Genomic DNA, 14,325 nt, shown 5'->3' with positions numbered 1-14,325 from the left:
CAAGCACATCCCCTACCTGAGCCAACGTCTAACCATGTAGCAGGCGTGAAGGTGGGCTACGGAACCTGAACACCATCCAGTGTGTGGAAGTTGTTGCAACACCAGAACAAGGTTTCCAGCCGTCGGGACACCAGGATCGCGGTCCATACGAGAAACGTTTTCTATGGGTCCAGCTGTTGTAGGCTTCACCCAAACCCACTCTGGCTTCAGATCTTTTATGGTTGCTCCTCCTCTTGGTAACAACAAACGCAGCTGCTTGACTTGCTGAGTCCACCATTTCCCACGGTGCCAGCCTCGCAGTGCCGAGCAGACCGTTTGGCAACCCACAGCGATGCCCTCGATTGGCTGGTAGACGTAAACATAAACCCAGTGTCGTGCCGTCAAAATAAATAATTGAATTGATTTTGTATCCCCCACCACCACTACCACCACCACCACCACTACCACTGTCCTAATGGTGAGACCCCGCGAGGAGAGTTGACCATTGAGCAGGGTTGATGGTTTATCCCTTGGGTCCACGTGGCAGGGGTGAGGAGTGAGCACCACCTCGCCCCTGCCACGTGGACCTCAAGGGATAAACCATCAATCCTGCTCAATGGTCAACTTTCCTGGTGAAGACAGTGGGAGGGTAAAGTATAAAATACTGTACCTTCATTCTGCACACCTGTAAACGCCTGCGGAGGCTTTTATTAAACTGTTCCTGTCAAGCTTTGCCACGCAGATCCGGTAGCTGCACGGAGCTTTTTTGGAGAATCAGGGTTAGAAGGACTTGTTTAGAGTCAGTCGGATTTATGAACTAGAAGGGTTCTAGTGGGATAAAAACCTGAAGATGCTTTGCTTCCCCTTTCTAAGTTTAGAAATAAAAATGTTGCAACGGTTACATAAAGGGCAAGAACTGTCGTCCTCGACTGGTGCCCAGGTGTCTCAGACGTTTAATGTCTTTCACCCGATGAAACTAAACGTTCAAAAAAGAGCAGAAATCCTCAGAAGTCCATGTCCCACCCAGACAGCTCTTCAGGAGGACTGTCGTCATCTGGAGGGTAGTTGTCAAAGTAACTGAAGTCCGTTGGTCCAGAGAGCTAAAGAGGAAGCACACGTCACCTCCGCCCCTCCATCTGCGAGATGTTTAGGAACGTTAACATACCTGTCTTCTGAGTGGCGACGGTAACGTCCTGGCCTTCAGCCCCTCCCAGTTGAAGCCATTAAACCACCTTCAGACGCAGATATGATTCATTAATTTAGATAAATCTTTGACACCAAACCTCAACAGCTCTAGTTTCCACAGATCCTCCTCACCGGTGCTTCTTGATGTCCGTTATTCCATTCTTCAGATTTCCCAGTCGCTCAGCGGGATTCCTCCTGCAATACGTCACGTCATCAGATGGTTGCTACTGTCCATCAGGCTCTCCTCTGAGGATTTATGAGCAGCCCTTTACCTGCACAGCTTACGTATCAGGTCCTCGGGTCTCTTACTGATCTTCTTGGGAAAGTCCATCTTCTCGATGCCTTTCAGGATGAACGTGTAGGTCATCATTTGGTCACTTCCTGAGAATGGAGGACTGTTGGATTAGGAAGAAAAACATTTTTTGTTCTGACTTTTTAGGAAATTTTCTGCTGAGGACTGAAACAATAAAAATAAATCTGTGAGAAGATCAAAGTCAGGCTAGGAACTCCCAGAAGGCACTGCTGCAGATGCTGACCTGCCAGTGAGAAGCTCAAACACCAGAATTCCCAGAGCCCAGAAGTCAACGCTGAAGTTGTGTCCTTTGTTGAGGATGATCTCCGGAGCCACATATTCCGGCGTGCCGCAGAAGGTCCAGGTCTTCTGGCCGGATCGGATCTTTTTGGCAAATCCAAAGTCAACCTGGGAGGGAAGAAACTCATTAGTCGGCTCTGGAAAGTTGAAGGAAAACAGGAGATTCCATCCATGATGGATCGTAAACACTAAAACACCCAAAACCAGCTCAGGAATGTGGTTTGAGCCGCGTGTGAAGGCGTAATGAGACGGTTTCAGGGAGGTTTAACTCCACTCAGCTGCATCTGTGTGGCTCAGAGCGGAGCATTTACCAGTTTAATGTATCCGTCCGTGTCGAGCATTAGGTTCTCCGGCTTCAGATCCCGGTAGAGCACACCTTTGCGATGGAGATACTCGAAAGCTTCTGTCACACAACCGACACAGAATTTGGCCGTGGGCTCATCAAAGCTGCCTCTGAACATGAGAGAGAAAACCAACATCTTCAGCTGTCTGTCAACAGGAAGTGAGAACCACGAGGGGACAGGGGATTTCCAGAATAAAATCTAAATGTCAAGCAAAAAAAGTCAACATCCTATTTCCAGAAAAGAGTTGTAGTAATAATAATATTGTTAATAATAGTATTAATAATAATAATTAATATTATACTACTAACTTCACCACCGTACCGTGGTGGAGGGGTCTGAGTGTCCCAGTGATCCTAGGAGCTAAGTTGTCTGATGCTTCCTGCCTCTGGTAACCCTAACCCTAACTCCTTATTTAGGAAAATATTGATGGAAACAGTGTTCCCTCGTCCAGACGCGGGTCACGGGGGCCCCCTCTGGAGGTCTGATCCTCGGCTACAACGGCTAGCTAGTTGATGTACCGATGCTGTCTACTATTGGTCTAAGTGGGGTGTTTTGTTTGTGTGTTTTTGGCGTTCCATAGACCTTGGTAGTATGTTTGCTGTAGGAATCCAGTGTTTGTACATTTTTTCTGTTATTTTGCCTTTTTCTTGTAGAGGCTTCAGTAATTTTTTCATGTTTTTGTTAATGTTTTCTGTTGGGTCTTTTTTAAGTATTCTGTATGTATTTTTGTCCTCTAACATCTACTTCATCTGTTGTTTATATTTTTCTTTGTCCATCACTACTGTGGTTCTTCCTTTGTCTGCCAGTAGAATAATTAGCTGTTCATTTTTGGATAATGCTGTCATGGCTGATTGTTCTTCTTTTGTAATATTGCTGTGGTGAATTTAGCTGTTTTTTAATATCCCAACAACGTTATTTCTGAGTTCTGATTTCTTTCCCTCATCTGTGGTCTGTTGACATGCTAGTTCTGTTGCTACAATAAATTCATCGTATGGTATTTCTTTGGTGTGACTGCAAAGTTTAAACATTTTTTAATATGCTTTCTTCTGCGTCTGTTGGTTCGTATTGTGAGCTTTGTGTGGTGTTATCTTGTATTTATTTTCTCTTTTTCTTCTTGATGAGTTTGTTTAACTTTGTGTGTCTTTCTTTTCTTTCTCTTTCTGCATCATTGGAGAGGAGAGCGGGCAGCAGAGGGCGACAACGTCCTCTGCTGCCCGCGGATAAACGGAGTAGGAAGTGACGCCACCATCAGCGTCAGCTCTGAGGATGTTTGCAGCCGCGAACGAAACTGTCAGCAGCGAGGTAAAAAAGAAACCTTTTCTGTGTTTTTAAAAAGAACCAATGGTGCAGTTGGAAAAGCAACACAGCAGGAACGTACCAAAGGGGTTGGACTTTCTACCACTCTGGAGTTGCTCCCACTGAAAGGTGCCGAGCGGGGGTGGGCATACTTGCTGCCCCCATCTTGGTGCCTGTACGTTGGGGGTTACCCCGGTGAACGAGGGTGTAGCCTCCCTCGCCTTCGTTTGGGCTGCGTTCCTACCCTCACCTATGGTCACGAGCTCTGGGTAGTGACCCAAAGAATGAGATCATGGATACAAGCGGCTGGAATGAGTTTTCTCCGTGGAGTGTCTGGGCCTGCCTGCTTAAGGTTGGTTTATTCTTGACGCGTCCGCGAGGTTCGCACGGCTCCGCGCAGCGAAATTGCGTCATTTTAACAACCACGCCCCTCCACCGCGCCTCCGCACGACCCAAAATTTCTGCACCGCGCACCTAGGAAATTTTCTAACCACGCGGACAGTCGGACGTGGAAAAACATGGCGGACTGGCAAGAACTAGTATGGCAGAGGTTCGTAAATACAGACATTTGTATGATTCAGCTCTCAAAGATCGCCGTGATCAACATGTTGTTAATAATTCTTGGAGAGAAATAGCTCGCACTGTCGGAAAAGACGAGAACGCTGTTAAAAAATGCTGGAATGCCATGTTGTAAACAACAGTCATTTCTACTTCTACTATGGTGTAGTGTTGGATGCATGCTGTAGAGCTCCATGCTGCCCCCTACAGTTTGGGAGAATATTGGCTCACGGCAGAGACGAGCCGCATAAACCATAAACACTGCAAGTTGTGAAGCGCGTTCCATCCGTCCGCGAGCCGCATCACCAAGGGGAAAGTGAATGCATCAAGCATAAACCAAGCTCGAGGCTGCTGCCCCGTGACCCGAGCGGTAGAAACTGGATGGATGGATAATAAAAATAACAACTATTATTATTATTATACTACCACTAATAATAAATAATGAGATGTTTTGGCTCCATCCATGGCAGCGTCCACAGTGGAACGCAGAACTTCCTCTCAGTAGTTTATTATTGATGTCTGATGAAAGTCCAACAGAAGAAATGAGCACACGTCCTCTGAGGCAGCAAACATGTTTTAGTCCTGAACCAGCAGCAGGTAAGTGTCTCACCTGTCTCTGAGCAGACTCCAGATCTCTCCGCCCAAACAGGCCTCCAGCAGCATGTACACGTATTTGTTATCCTTAAAGGTGCGATAAAGTCTGAAGGAAAGTTCAAAATGACCATTAGAGCAGAACTTTAACCTCCACGTCCTTACAGATGTATTGCTAGTGGAGTTTTGCTCCATGTTGTGGTAAATTAGCACCGTTTGTGATGGAGAGTAGAAGTAAACTAGTGTGAAAATGGAGCTTAGTGATTAACGAAGCAGAATTTTAAACTTGGAGGAAACGACGGAAGCAGGAGGACTGACTTAACAACAAAAGGCGAGCGCGCCTCCGCGAGTATCCTCCTCTCAGAGTGGATGTGCTCCTCCTGCCTGTTTTCTACAACATGCTTCTTCTTGATGATCTTCAGAGCAAAGGTGATGTCCTCGTCCTTCACCTTCACCTGTGAGGGGATTAAACCAAGAGGGACACATGAATGACGTTAAGATTTTTGTATTTAGAACACCAGCCGGGTCTTCAGGAGAAGCTGTTGCAGTAAACACATCATCTGTTAGTAAAGTCACTAACTAGTCGCTAACTCTGCACACGGTCATGTCAGCTCAAGCATTACCAGTTCTACTCGACCAAACCCGCCAACTCCAAGAGTAGCCACCACCTCCAACTGATCAAAGGGCTTGGACGGAGAAAACACTGAGACCATGTCCTTCAGCTGGAGGAAACCTGGGGACAGCGGCATACTCTGGTGTCGCGAAACAGACTTCCTAGAAGCACAGAAACAGACATAAAGCATGACAAACACAAGCTGTTACCACTTTAGGCTTCGATTGAGATTCAGGACCTACTTGACATGTCTCTTCTTGTCATCACGGTCGAGCGTTGCCACGTAGCCTTGGAGATGTTTCTGCAGCTCGTTGAAGTTACCGACCGTATGATCGAATGTCCTACGGAAGAGCGTTACTGCTGGGATGTTGGTGTCAATTTCAGCTGCTCACATCCCATTTTTACTTGGTGTTCATGCACTTCAACATCATAATGGTGCGAGACAAACGTGCACTCACTCCCTGTCGATGACGAGACACTCCACCCCGTTCTCATCAGCGATGATGTTGGCTGATCTGAGGTCATCACTAAAATGAAAACGTAGAAATTGGAAACTGGCAAAGAGCTGAAGCAAGATGGCGCTGTGGGCGTTCCTCAAGGGTCGATACTGGGTCCAGCCTTATTAAGAATCTATATTATTAACATTGTTCATGCTGTTGGCAGTTTTCATATACATTTATGTGCAGACTACACCATTTTTTATGCATGCAGTTCTTCCTTGAATGCAGCTTTGTCCTCCTTGCAGCACAACTTTAACTGCAGGTTGTGGATGGGGAAGAAAACTAGGTCAGCTGAGGCACTCTAAGTATTTCTATTAGAGCAAGAAAAGGAAAAAGCTGGCTTGTTTCGGTCGCGTACGACCCGCTTCAGGGCTACTTTAATCATCTTCAGCATGCCTTCTCCGACCTTCATCTTCATTCAAACACAAGTAAAACAAAGTTCATGATCTTCAACCATAACTTCCCACAATCAACCCGCCACCCTAGTGTGTGACCCTGGATGGTACAGAACTACAACTCGTCAGTTCTTATAAACACCATTTATGTTCCAGTAACTTCATCTCTGTGGTTATTCCCAAAGCTCGCACCTCCAGTTTGCTGCTTCCAATGACTGGAATGAGCTGCAGAAACCACTGAAGCTCACCTACATTCCATTATCTACCTTCAATAATTCACAGAGATCAATAGTTTCTGATCAGAGTTCCTGCTCCTGAGTCCTTTGTCTGTATGTGTTTCATCTTGTTTTTGTCTTACCTGTTTTTCTCTGATGTAAAGCTAACTATGTGTCTGTTGCTGCTGCATCTCGGCCAGATCGTCGTCGTAAATGAGGATGAGTTCTCAGTCCACTCATCTGGACAAATAAAGTTTAAACAAATAAATAAATGCTGGTGGCTTGCCGTCTGCTGCCTGTCCAGTTTTTCTGGTTCTGTTCTGTTTGATGCAGACGGCTTGCTCTCAGGGACTCCACATTTGATCCATTGGCACCTTAGGAGATGAAATCTTTTGTCAGCTGTGTGTGACCTTCCGTCTGACAGGATGGTCACATTTTGGAGCTTGTTGTCTACAGGCAGCTGGTAACTCTTTCTCACAGTCTGCAACAGAGTGGATGGAGGCTATAGGAGGGGCAGGAGAGACGATGCTGCTGATGGTGTTAAACAGCACCTTGGGGTTCCCTTTGCTCTGGGACACCAGGTTGGAGAATTAGGAAACCCTAGTGTCTCTGACTGCAGAGTTAAAGGATGTCAGAAGATCCTTTAGGTGCAGCAGATGGAGTGGAGATGGGTTTTCTTCCACAAGCGCTCAATTTTTCTGCATTGGCGCTTCAGGCTGCGAAGGCTGTCAGTAAACCAGGGAGCAGGGTTCACTGCAGGAACTGATCTGGTTCTGACAGGACAGATGTTGTCCAGAATAGAGAGGCAGTGCTCGTTAAACTGAAATTAAGGAATCTGGGTCGTTATCAGAAGAACAGGGTGGATCAAAAGCAGCAGAAAAATTGCTAGCTGTGCTCTCATTAAGAAAACGAGAACTAACCATACGGCGAGCAGGAGGTGGGGACGCAGAAACTGACAAGTTAAAGAAAATGCAATGGTGATCTGAAATATAAACGTCCTCAGGACAAACACTGTCAGCATTTAGACTCAGGGTAAAAACAAGGTCTAGAGAGTGTCACCTGGTGTGTGTGGGGCCAGAAACATGCTGGGTAAAGCTGAAGGAGTCCATAAGGCTGGAGACATTCATGGCAAAGTGATCAGAGGGATCATCAACGTGGACCTGACATTAGGTCTAGAGTGTAAAATCCAAGGTGGTTCTGTATTGTTGCTCTCTGTTATCTGGTTCATTCAGAACATTGTTTCTGTGATTATTTTTTTTAACCTTTCTTGATTTTATTGACTTTGGACATTTCTGAAAAATTTTGTCTTTTTCTTTAAACTTATTTCAACTTGTTTCTCTGGTTTGAGTGCACAGCACCTTGGGCTACACTGACTGGTGTTCTACAAATAAATAAATAAAATGAAAACTAATGAAACCTGTTCAAATTGATGTGTAATCAGCACCAATGTTTACTAGACTCGGCACCTCCTAGGTTTTAAGTCCACTTCCACTGAGACATAAGTCTGATTAGATATATAAAAAGAAACCTCAGATCCTTTCTAACAGGTGTAACAACGTTTCTTTAAAATGCTGATTTGTAAAGGTTTAGCAAAATCGGACAGTCTTCAGCATCATCTGAAGAAGATAAGATCGGTTTAAAAACACTAAAACTTCCAGGATGATCATTTTCATAGTATTCTGAATATCTAAGTCTTTATTCTGTTTTGTTTTTTATCTATTTTTTAATAAATCCACATCAGAGTCAGTCTCAGAAATCAGCACTTTAAACCCAGATGGATGCATTTCTAGTGATTAGTTTTTGAGTGAGAGAGTAGGCGGGGCCTTCTGACCTACATCTCAGATGTTAAAGCTTCACTTTGGTCCAACAGAGGACGCAGAAGACATCATTGTCCATCTGGTTCCAACAAAGGCATCAAACCTGCAGAGCTCCTACCTTATGAGTGCCTTTTCTCCAAAGTAGTCTCCTTTCTGCAGCGTGTTGATGATCTGCGGCGGCTTGTGGGCCTCGGTGGTTTGGGTCACCTTCACCTGCATAACACAGCTTTATGACCTCAGCTTTCACAGGTGCTTTACATTTTCTCTGAATATTTTTGCACTCATTGTGAAAACACTGAATGCATTAAACCTTAGAAATTGGCATATTACATTTCCAAACTGATGTCCTCCATACTTTGCTGGCATGCTGTCCAAACACACTCATTACCCGCGAGCGTGCTTTGATCGTTAAAATCGTGTTTTCACTCCCGCCTCCCAGAGCAGCCGGTCCTCTGCAGCATGTGCGGATGTTGTGAAACGTCTCTGTAATTTGTGAGGCTTTAAAAACCAGCGGCCCACCCCGGTCGAGGTCAAGCAGCCCTTCGCGTGGCATCGTCCCGTTTCAGCGATACCACAGTGACATCACCGCCATAATGGCCCAAGTGTGTTTTAGCTAAGTGCCCTGTTTGACCTCAGTGACCCTCGCTTCCCATGTTTTTCCTCATGTTAGCCATTCTCAGGGTGGCCTCCTTCCTCCCAAACAACAGGAACCTTGCCCTGGTTCAGCTGGTGTTCAGGAGATGCTGCCTCACATAGACTCCTAATGCATCCCCCCACCCCCACCCCCACGGTGTCAGATTACTGGTGGATCAGACCGAAGAACGGGGGGGAGGCTCACGTTCTCCATGGCGTTCGAGCAGCATGGAAACACCAGGGCTGAAGCTCAGCATCTAAAACATCTGCCTGGACCAGAGAGTGGTCGGTTTCTGATGGAGCTGCTTTTATAGCCACGTGTAAAAGATCATTAACTTTAAATGAATCTAACGGGTTAGGAGTCAGAAAATGTGTGGACTTTCCCAAATACAGAATGTTACCATCTAGAACGGTTAAACGTTGTGATTCAGGAAATACTGGATCTGGTCTGAAAATGCGTCATCACGCACCTGAAAGGAAACATTTCTGAGGGTTTTGTTAAACTTAATGCAGTTTTATCTATAATTCAGACAGAAAGCTGATCTCATTTTCACAGCTCGCTCCTCACTGTACCTTCCCCTGTGCGATGATGTAGAAAGTGCTGCCCTCCTCTCCCTGCCGGATGACGTACTCTCCATTGTCATAGTATTCCTGAGGGGAAAAGCGGGAGAGACAACAGTCAGGACTGCAGCTTTTCATTGATTCAGGCATCGATCCTGTTATCATGATTCCTGGTAGCTGCTCCCCTGCGGGATGAGAGCGAGAGTTCAACCATCAGGGATGCTTTGCAGGTCTGGAGGAGTCACAGAGCCCACAGAACAGGAAACATGGACTCAATCAAAAATACTTTCATGGCTGACACTTTCTATGAAGTAGCTGCAGGGTCGGCATTTCACAGCTTTAAGGGTCTCATTAATCCTTATTTATGCATGCCTTCTCCGACCTTCATCTTCATTCAAACACAAGTAAAACAAGGTTCATGATCTTCAACCATAACTTCACACAATCAACCCGCCACCCTAGTATGTTACCCTGGATGGTACAGAACTACAACTCGTCAGTTCTTATAAACACCGTTTGTGTTCCAGTAACTTCATCTCTGTGGTTATTCCCAAAGCTCGCACCTCCTTTGGCCGCTATATAAACTTTTGCTATGTAGAAAGTATATATATATATGTATATATATATATATATGTATATATATATATGTATATATATATATATGTATATATATATATATATATATATATATATATATATATATATATATATATATATATATATATATATATAACCCAATCCCCACGCGCCGGAGACAGGGAGATCATCAGTACTAGCTTTCATAGAATGATTTAGATTTTTAATTTGAAAAGCTTTTTTTTTTTTTACTCTGACACACTCCAGAAGGTTTTGTTCTGCTTTAGGAGCCTCAAGAAACACCAACGTGCTCTCAGACGCACGTTCGTCCAGGTGAGAATCCCGTCTGCTGCTGGTTTCCAGCTTCATCCAGAACTGAACAGCCAAACCAGAGCAAACGTGTAAACTTCAATGGTTTTACTGCCAAAACTGTGACAAGTGGCATTTTCCTCAAGCGTCAGGAATCGTTTACCTTCGTTTACGCTCGAGCGGGCTGTGTTAGTCGGGGTGATGCTGGAGCTCTTCAGGAGAGGGACAACATTCCATCTGACTCCTGAGTGTTTGGATCAAGTCTGAATCCTGAGACGAGTTTTATGTTAAGACACACGGGCTTAAAGTCTCTTCCTGCAACAGCTGGAATGCTTTAGCTGCTAGCTGCGGTTTGATGGGAGGACCTTAGTTCTGGCTGCTTCTAATGACCACAGGTGGTCAATCAGCTGGAGCACATCTCAGCTTGTCTCAGTGAGACGGCAATAAACCAGCTTTACGGTCTGCACCAGTCGTCAGCAGCCACCGATCGGACCAGCTTCCCAGAGCAGATCAAGAGCTCTGCACACACACACACACACGTGTTGTGTCTGTCACTCTCACATCTTTGAGAAATCAAAGTTTGGATAAACACTTTCTGTGGCCTTACTCAAATAATTACGGTAACAATATACAGCAGCTGGCACTGACGGGAATAACACCGGCTCTGTTCATCAACACAGTGATTTGGGAATCTTTGCTAACTGGAGCTACAGCGAATCTGCTGACACGTGGAAACCGAATCCGGCCAAATGGTAATGATATTTTGACAGCAGCTATCTGCAGTGAGCTGCTCCCACGAGCTGCCAAAAAAATCCTGCAGCACACGTGAAAGTCTAATTGTCCTTTCGGTAGAAACACAGGTACCAGTGCCCCCCACCCCCCGCCCCGTCTGAATAAACACCTTCTGGGGCCTTAGGCAAAGACACAGATAGGTTGACGGAATTACTTACCACCTCCAGGCAGTCCACTATTTTGCTTAGCTTGTCATCTGGTAAATCGGCCAAGAGAGAAACGCTGACAGGAAAGAAAAAACACCAGACCTGATGTTGAATACCACACATGGATTTTGATCTGCACCTTCATTTACTTTACGTTAATCACACAAAACTCTCTACAGACCGGCAGAGAACTTACAAATCGTGCTGATCTTCCATCAGAAAAACCTAAACCCAGTAACGGCAGGTGTTTCTGACACGTGATCGTCTAGCAGAAACGTCACGGCTAATCTGTGGTTCTGACCTTCGGAGGAAGCTACGGTACTGTTCGTGTCGCGTCTCAGCCGTCCTCCTCATGATGTTCTGGAACGCTTCCCGGTCCAAAGCCCATGTTCTCACTTTGTTCACAGCTGTAAAAACAAACCGTATGAAACAGCTTCTGAGTGCCTTGTTCCAGGTTCCAGGCTGGATGAACAATAACAGCAAATGATGGTCAGTCATTCTTCACCTCCACCAAGAACTGTACCTAGGATGCTTACCAGAACCTGGTTGGACCTCATTTAACTTCAGAACCGTCCTAAATCTTCAGGTCATAAATTCAACCAGAGGCTGGAAACTATCTCATTCTGATGAGAATTAAAAAGAGAAATCATATCTCTCCTGTCTTAACTTCCCTACATTGGCTGCCTGTTAAATTCAGAATAGATTTTAAGATCCTCCTTCTCACATATAAAGCTCTTAATAATCAAGGTCCATCATACATCAGTGACCTGATTGTTCCATATGTTCCTAACCGAGCACTTCGCTCTCAGACTGCAGGTTTACTGGTGGTTCCCAGAATATCTAAAAATAGGATGGGAGGCAGATCTTTTAGTTATCAGGCTCCTCTCCTGTGGAGCCAGCTCCCAGCTTTAGTCCGTGAGGCAGACACCTTGTCTACTTTTAAGACTAGGCTTAAAACATTTTATTTGATAGGGCCTATGGTTAAAATCTGGTGTTAGCCTAGATCTGGACAAGTGGGGGAGTAGAGGGAGGTGGAGTGTACAGTCTGTAAAGACGGCTCTCCCTTGGCCTGCCTCCAACATGCCTCCATCTAAATAGGATAGATTATCCAGAGTTATCTCTGTAGTTATGCTGCTATAGGCTTAGACTGCTGGAGGACACACTCGACTACTTTCTTCTACAATCTGCTCTTTAACTGCATTATTTCCTGCTATTTCAGCTGTTAACTTTATTTTTTCTCTAAGTGTTTTTCTCCCCAGAAGAAGCTACAATGATGTTCTGCTGAGCTGTGGTGGCCTCATGGAGGGGGTTATCGACTAGCACACTGCTGCTAACCACTTAAACATTCTCCCTCTCCTGATAATAACTTTTTACTCTCTTTGACATTGAATGTGCTACTACTAGTTTACCTGTTTAATTATAGATTCACTAGGATAAATACAATAAAGTTTATCTCTCAACAAACAGAATGTTTACTAACAAATCACAATGTAACCATAGAAACATTACATGGTATATTAGTTGTGTGTGTGTGTGTGTGTGTGTGTGTGTGTGTGTGTGTGTGTGTGTGTGTGTGTGTGTGTGTGTGTGTGTGTGTGTGTGTGTGTGTGTGCCTGCTCTGTCTTCTCCATCCCCAGTGAGTCGTGGAGGATGGTTGCTTATACTGAGCCAGGATCCTCCCGAGGTTTCTTCCTGTTAAAAGGGAGTTTTCCTCTCCACTGTCACTGCATGCTTGCTTAGTATGAGGATTGCAGTAAAGACTCTAGTCAGTGACTCGATGCAACCTTTTACTGATTGGCTTATTGACCTGACCTGTATTGGGATGTTTACTGTGTGAAGGTCCTTGAGACGACTCTGGTCCTGATTTGGCGCTTTATAAATAAACTTGAATATAATTCAATTGAATCTCAGAGGTCCTGGTCCTCAAAAGTTCTTTTTGTCAGAGGTTCTGGTCCATCCTAACATGACAGCATCAGCTCCATCTGTGATTAGAAGCTCCCGCTTCCCCCAGTGTGCCTTTAGTTGTTATTCTAATAAATAATTTTATTTTTTTTTCTCACATCCTGCCTCCGAGTTTGATTCTGCATGTCCTACACTTGCCTCAGATCATGACAGTCAGGAATGGACTATTAAGAAGGCCCATTGCCTTCGGCAGGTGCACTGTCCAGCCTGGGCCCCCGAACGCTAATGATTGTGCCTATCCCTTCTCACGTGTCAGCGTCAACAACCTCAGTAAATTTAGTGTTCCCCAAGTAACCCTTGAGTATTTGTTTGGCACCCCCTTCATTTTCTCAGTTCCTTTACTTTCCTTTAGTTAATTAGAAATTAAGGGTAAGGTGTAAGTTTTAGGGGTCAGGAAGGGGTTAAGGGTTTAACGAGGATACAGCTGAAATCCACACCCGTCAGACCAGGAAAGGTTTTCCAGTCTCCACTGGTCCAGTTCTGGTTGTCCCTAGTGTATTGTGGTCTCTGGTCTCTTTTTTTCTCCTTCCTGATGATCCATGTGAACCCCACCGTGTCTGTGGGCTGCCATGTGATTGGCTGATTACGTTTTTGGTTTTTGGTGTTCAGGTGGGCGTGTTGATAACCTCACCATGTTTGGAGGTGGGAGTGTTTGATGACCTCACCATGTATGGAGGTGGGCGTGTTGATGACCTCATCGTGTCTGGAGGTGGGCGTGTCGATGGCATCACCATGTATGGAGGTGGGAGTGTTTGATGACCTCACCATGTGTGGAGGTGGGTGTGTTGATGACATCACCATGTATGGAGGTGGGCGTGTCGATTATCTCACCATGTCTGGAGGTGGGAGTGTTTGATGACCTCACCATGTATGGAGGTGGGCATGTCGATGACCTCACCATGTATGGAGGTGGGAGTGTTTGATGACCTCACCATGTTTGGAGGTGGGTGTGTCGATGACCTTACCATGTATGGAGGTGGGCGTGTCGATGACCTCACCATGTAGGGAGGTGGGCGTGTCGATGACCTCACCATGTATGGAGGTGGGAGTGTTTGATGACCTCACCATGTCTGGAGGTGGGCGTGTCGATGACCTCGCCATGTAGGGAGGTGGGCGTGTTGATGACCTCACCATGTATGGAGGTGGGCGTGTCGATCTCACCATGTCTGGAGGTGGGAGTGTTTGATGACCTCACCATGTATGGAGGTGGGCGTGTCGATGACCTCACCATGCATGGAGGTGGGCGTGTCAATGACCTCAC

The 14,325-nt window shown here is 45.5% G+C and overlaps 1 protein-coding gene across 2 annotated transcripts in view; it reads right to left on the bottom strand.

Moving 5' to 3' along the window:
• Positions 1-791: 791 nt before the first annotated feature.
• prkg2 (protein kinase cGMP-dependent 2) overlaps positions 792-14,325 on the bottom strand; it is a 21,580-nt gene continuing 8,046 nt past the window's right edge. The window contains exons 5-19 of one of the 2 annotated variants that reach the window (XM_015960235.3): positions 11,404-11,509; positions 11,115-11,178; positions 9,292-9,369; positions 8,204-8,298; positions 5,617-5,685; positions 5,401-5,499; positions 5,169-5,319; positions 4,864-5,000; positions 4,565-4,654; positions 2,068-2,209; positions 1,701-1,864; positions 1,437-1,559; positions 1,297-1,359; positions 1,145-1,211; positions 792-1,079 (exon numbers count right to left, since the gene is read on the bottom strand). In XM_015960235.3, the coding sequence (XP_015815721.1) occupies positions 984-1,079; positions 1,145-1,211; positions 1,297-1,359; positions 1,437-1,559; positions 1,701-1,864; positions 2,068-2,209; positions 4,565-4,654; positions 4,864-5,000; positions 5,169-5,319; positions 5,401-5,499; positions 5,617-5,685; positions 8,204-8,298; positions 9,292-9,369; positions 11,115-11,178; positions 11,404-11,509 (1,544 nt within the window). In that variant the 3' untranslated portion in view covers positions 792-983. Of the gene's footprint in view, positions 1,080-1,144; positions 1,212-1,296; positions 1,360-1,436; positions 1,560-1,700; positions 1,865-2,067; positions 2,210-4,564; positions 4,655-4,863; positions 5,001-5,168; positions 5,320-5,400; positions 5,500-5,616; positions 5,686-8,203; positions 8,299-9,291; positions 9,370-11,114; positions 11,179-11,403; positions 11,510-14,325 lie in introns of those variants that run through there. The other variant, XR_011521788.1, reaches the window with a different exon arrangement.

The sequence above is a fragment of the Nothobranchius furzeri genome, chromosome 10, assembly GCF_043380555.1.
Source record: "Nothobranchius furzeri strain GRZ-AD chromosome 10, NfurGRZ-RIMD1, whole genome shotgun sequence".
Classification (NCBI taxonomy): Eukaryota; Metazoa; Chordata; class Actinopteri; order Cyprinodontiformes; family Nothobranchiidae; genus Nothobranchius; species Nothobranchius furzeri.
Note: the sequence above shows the minus strand (reverse complement) of the source record. Positions and strands in the feature narration are given on the sequence as shown.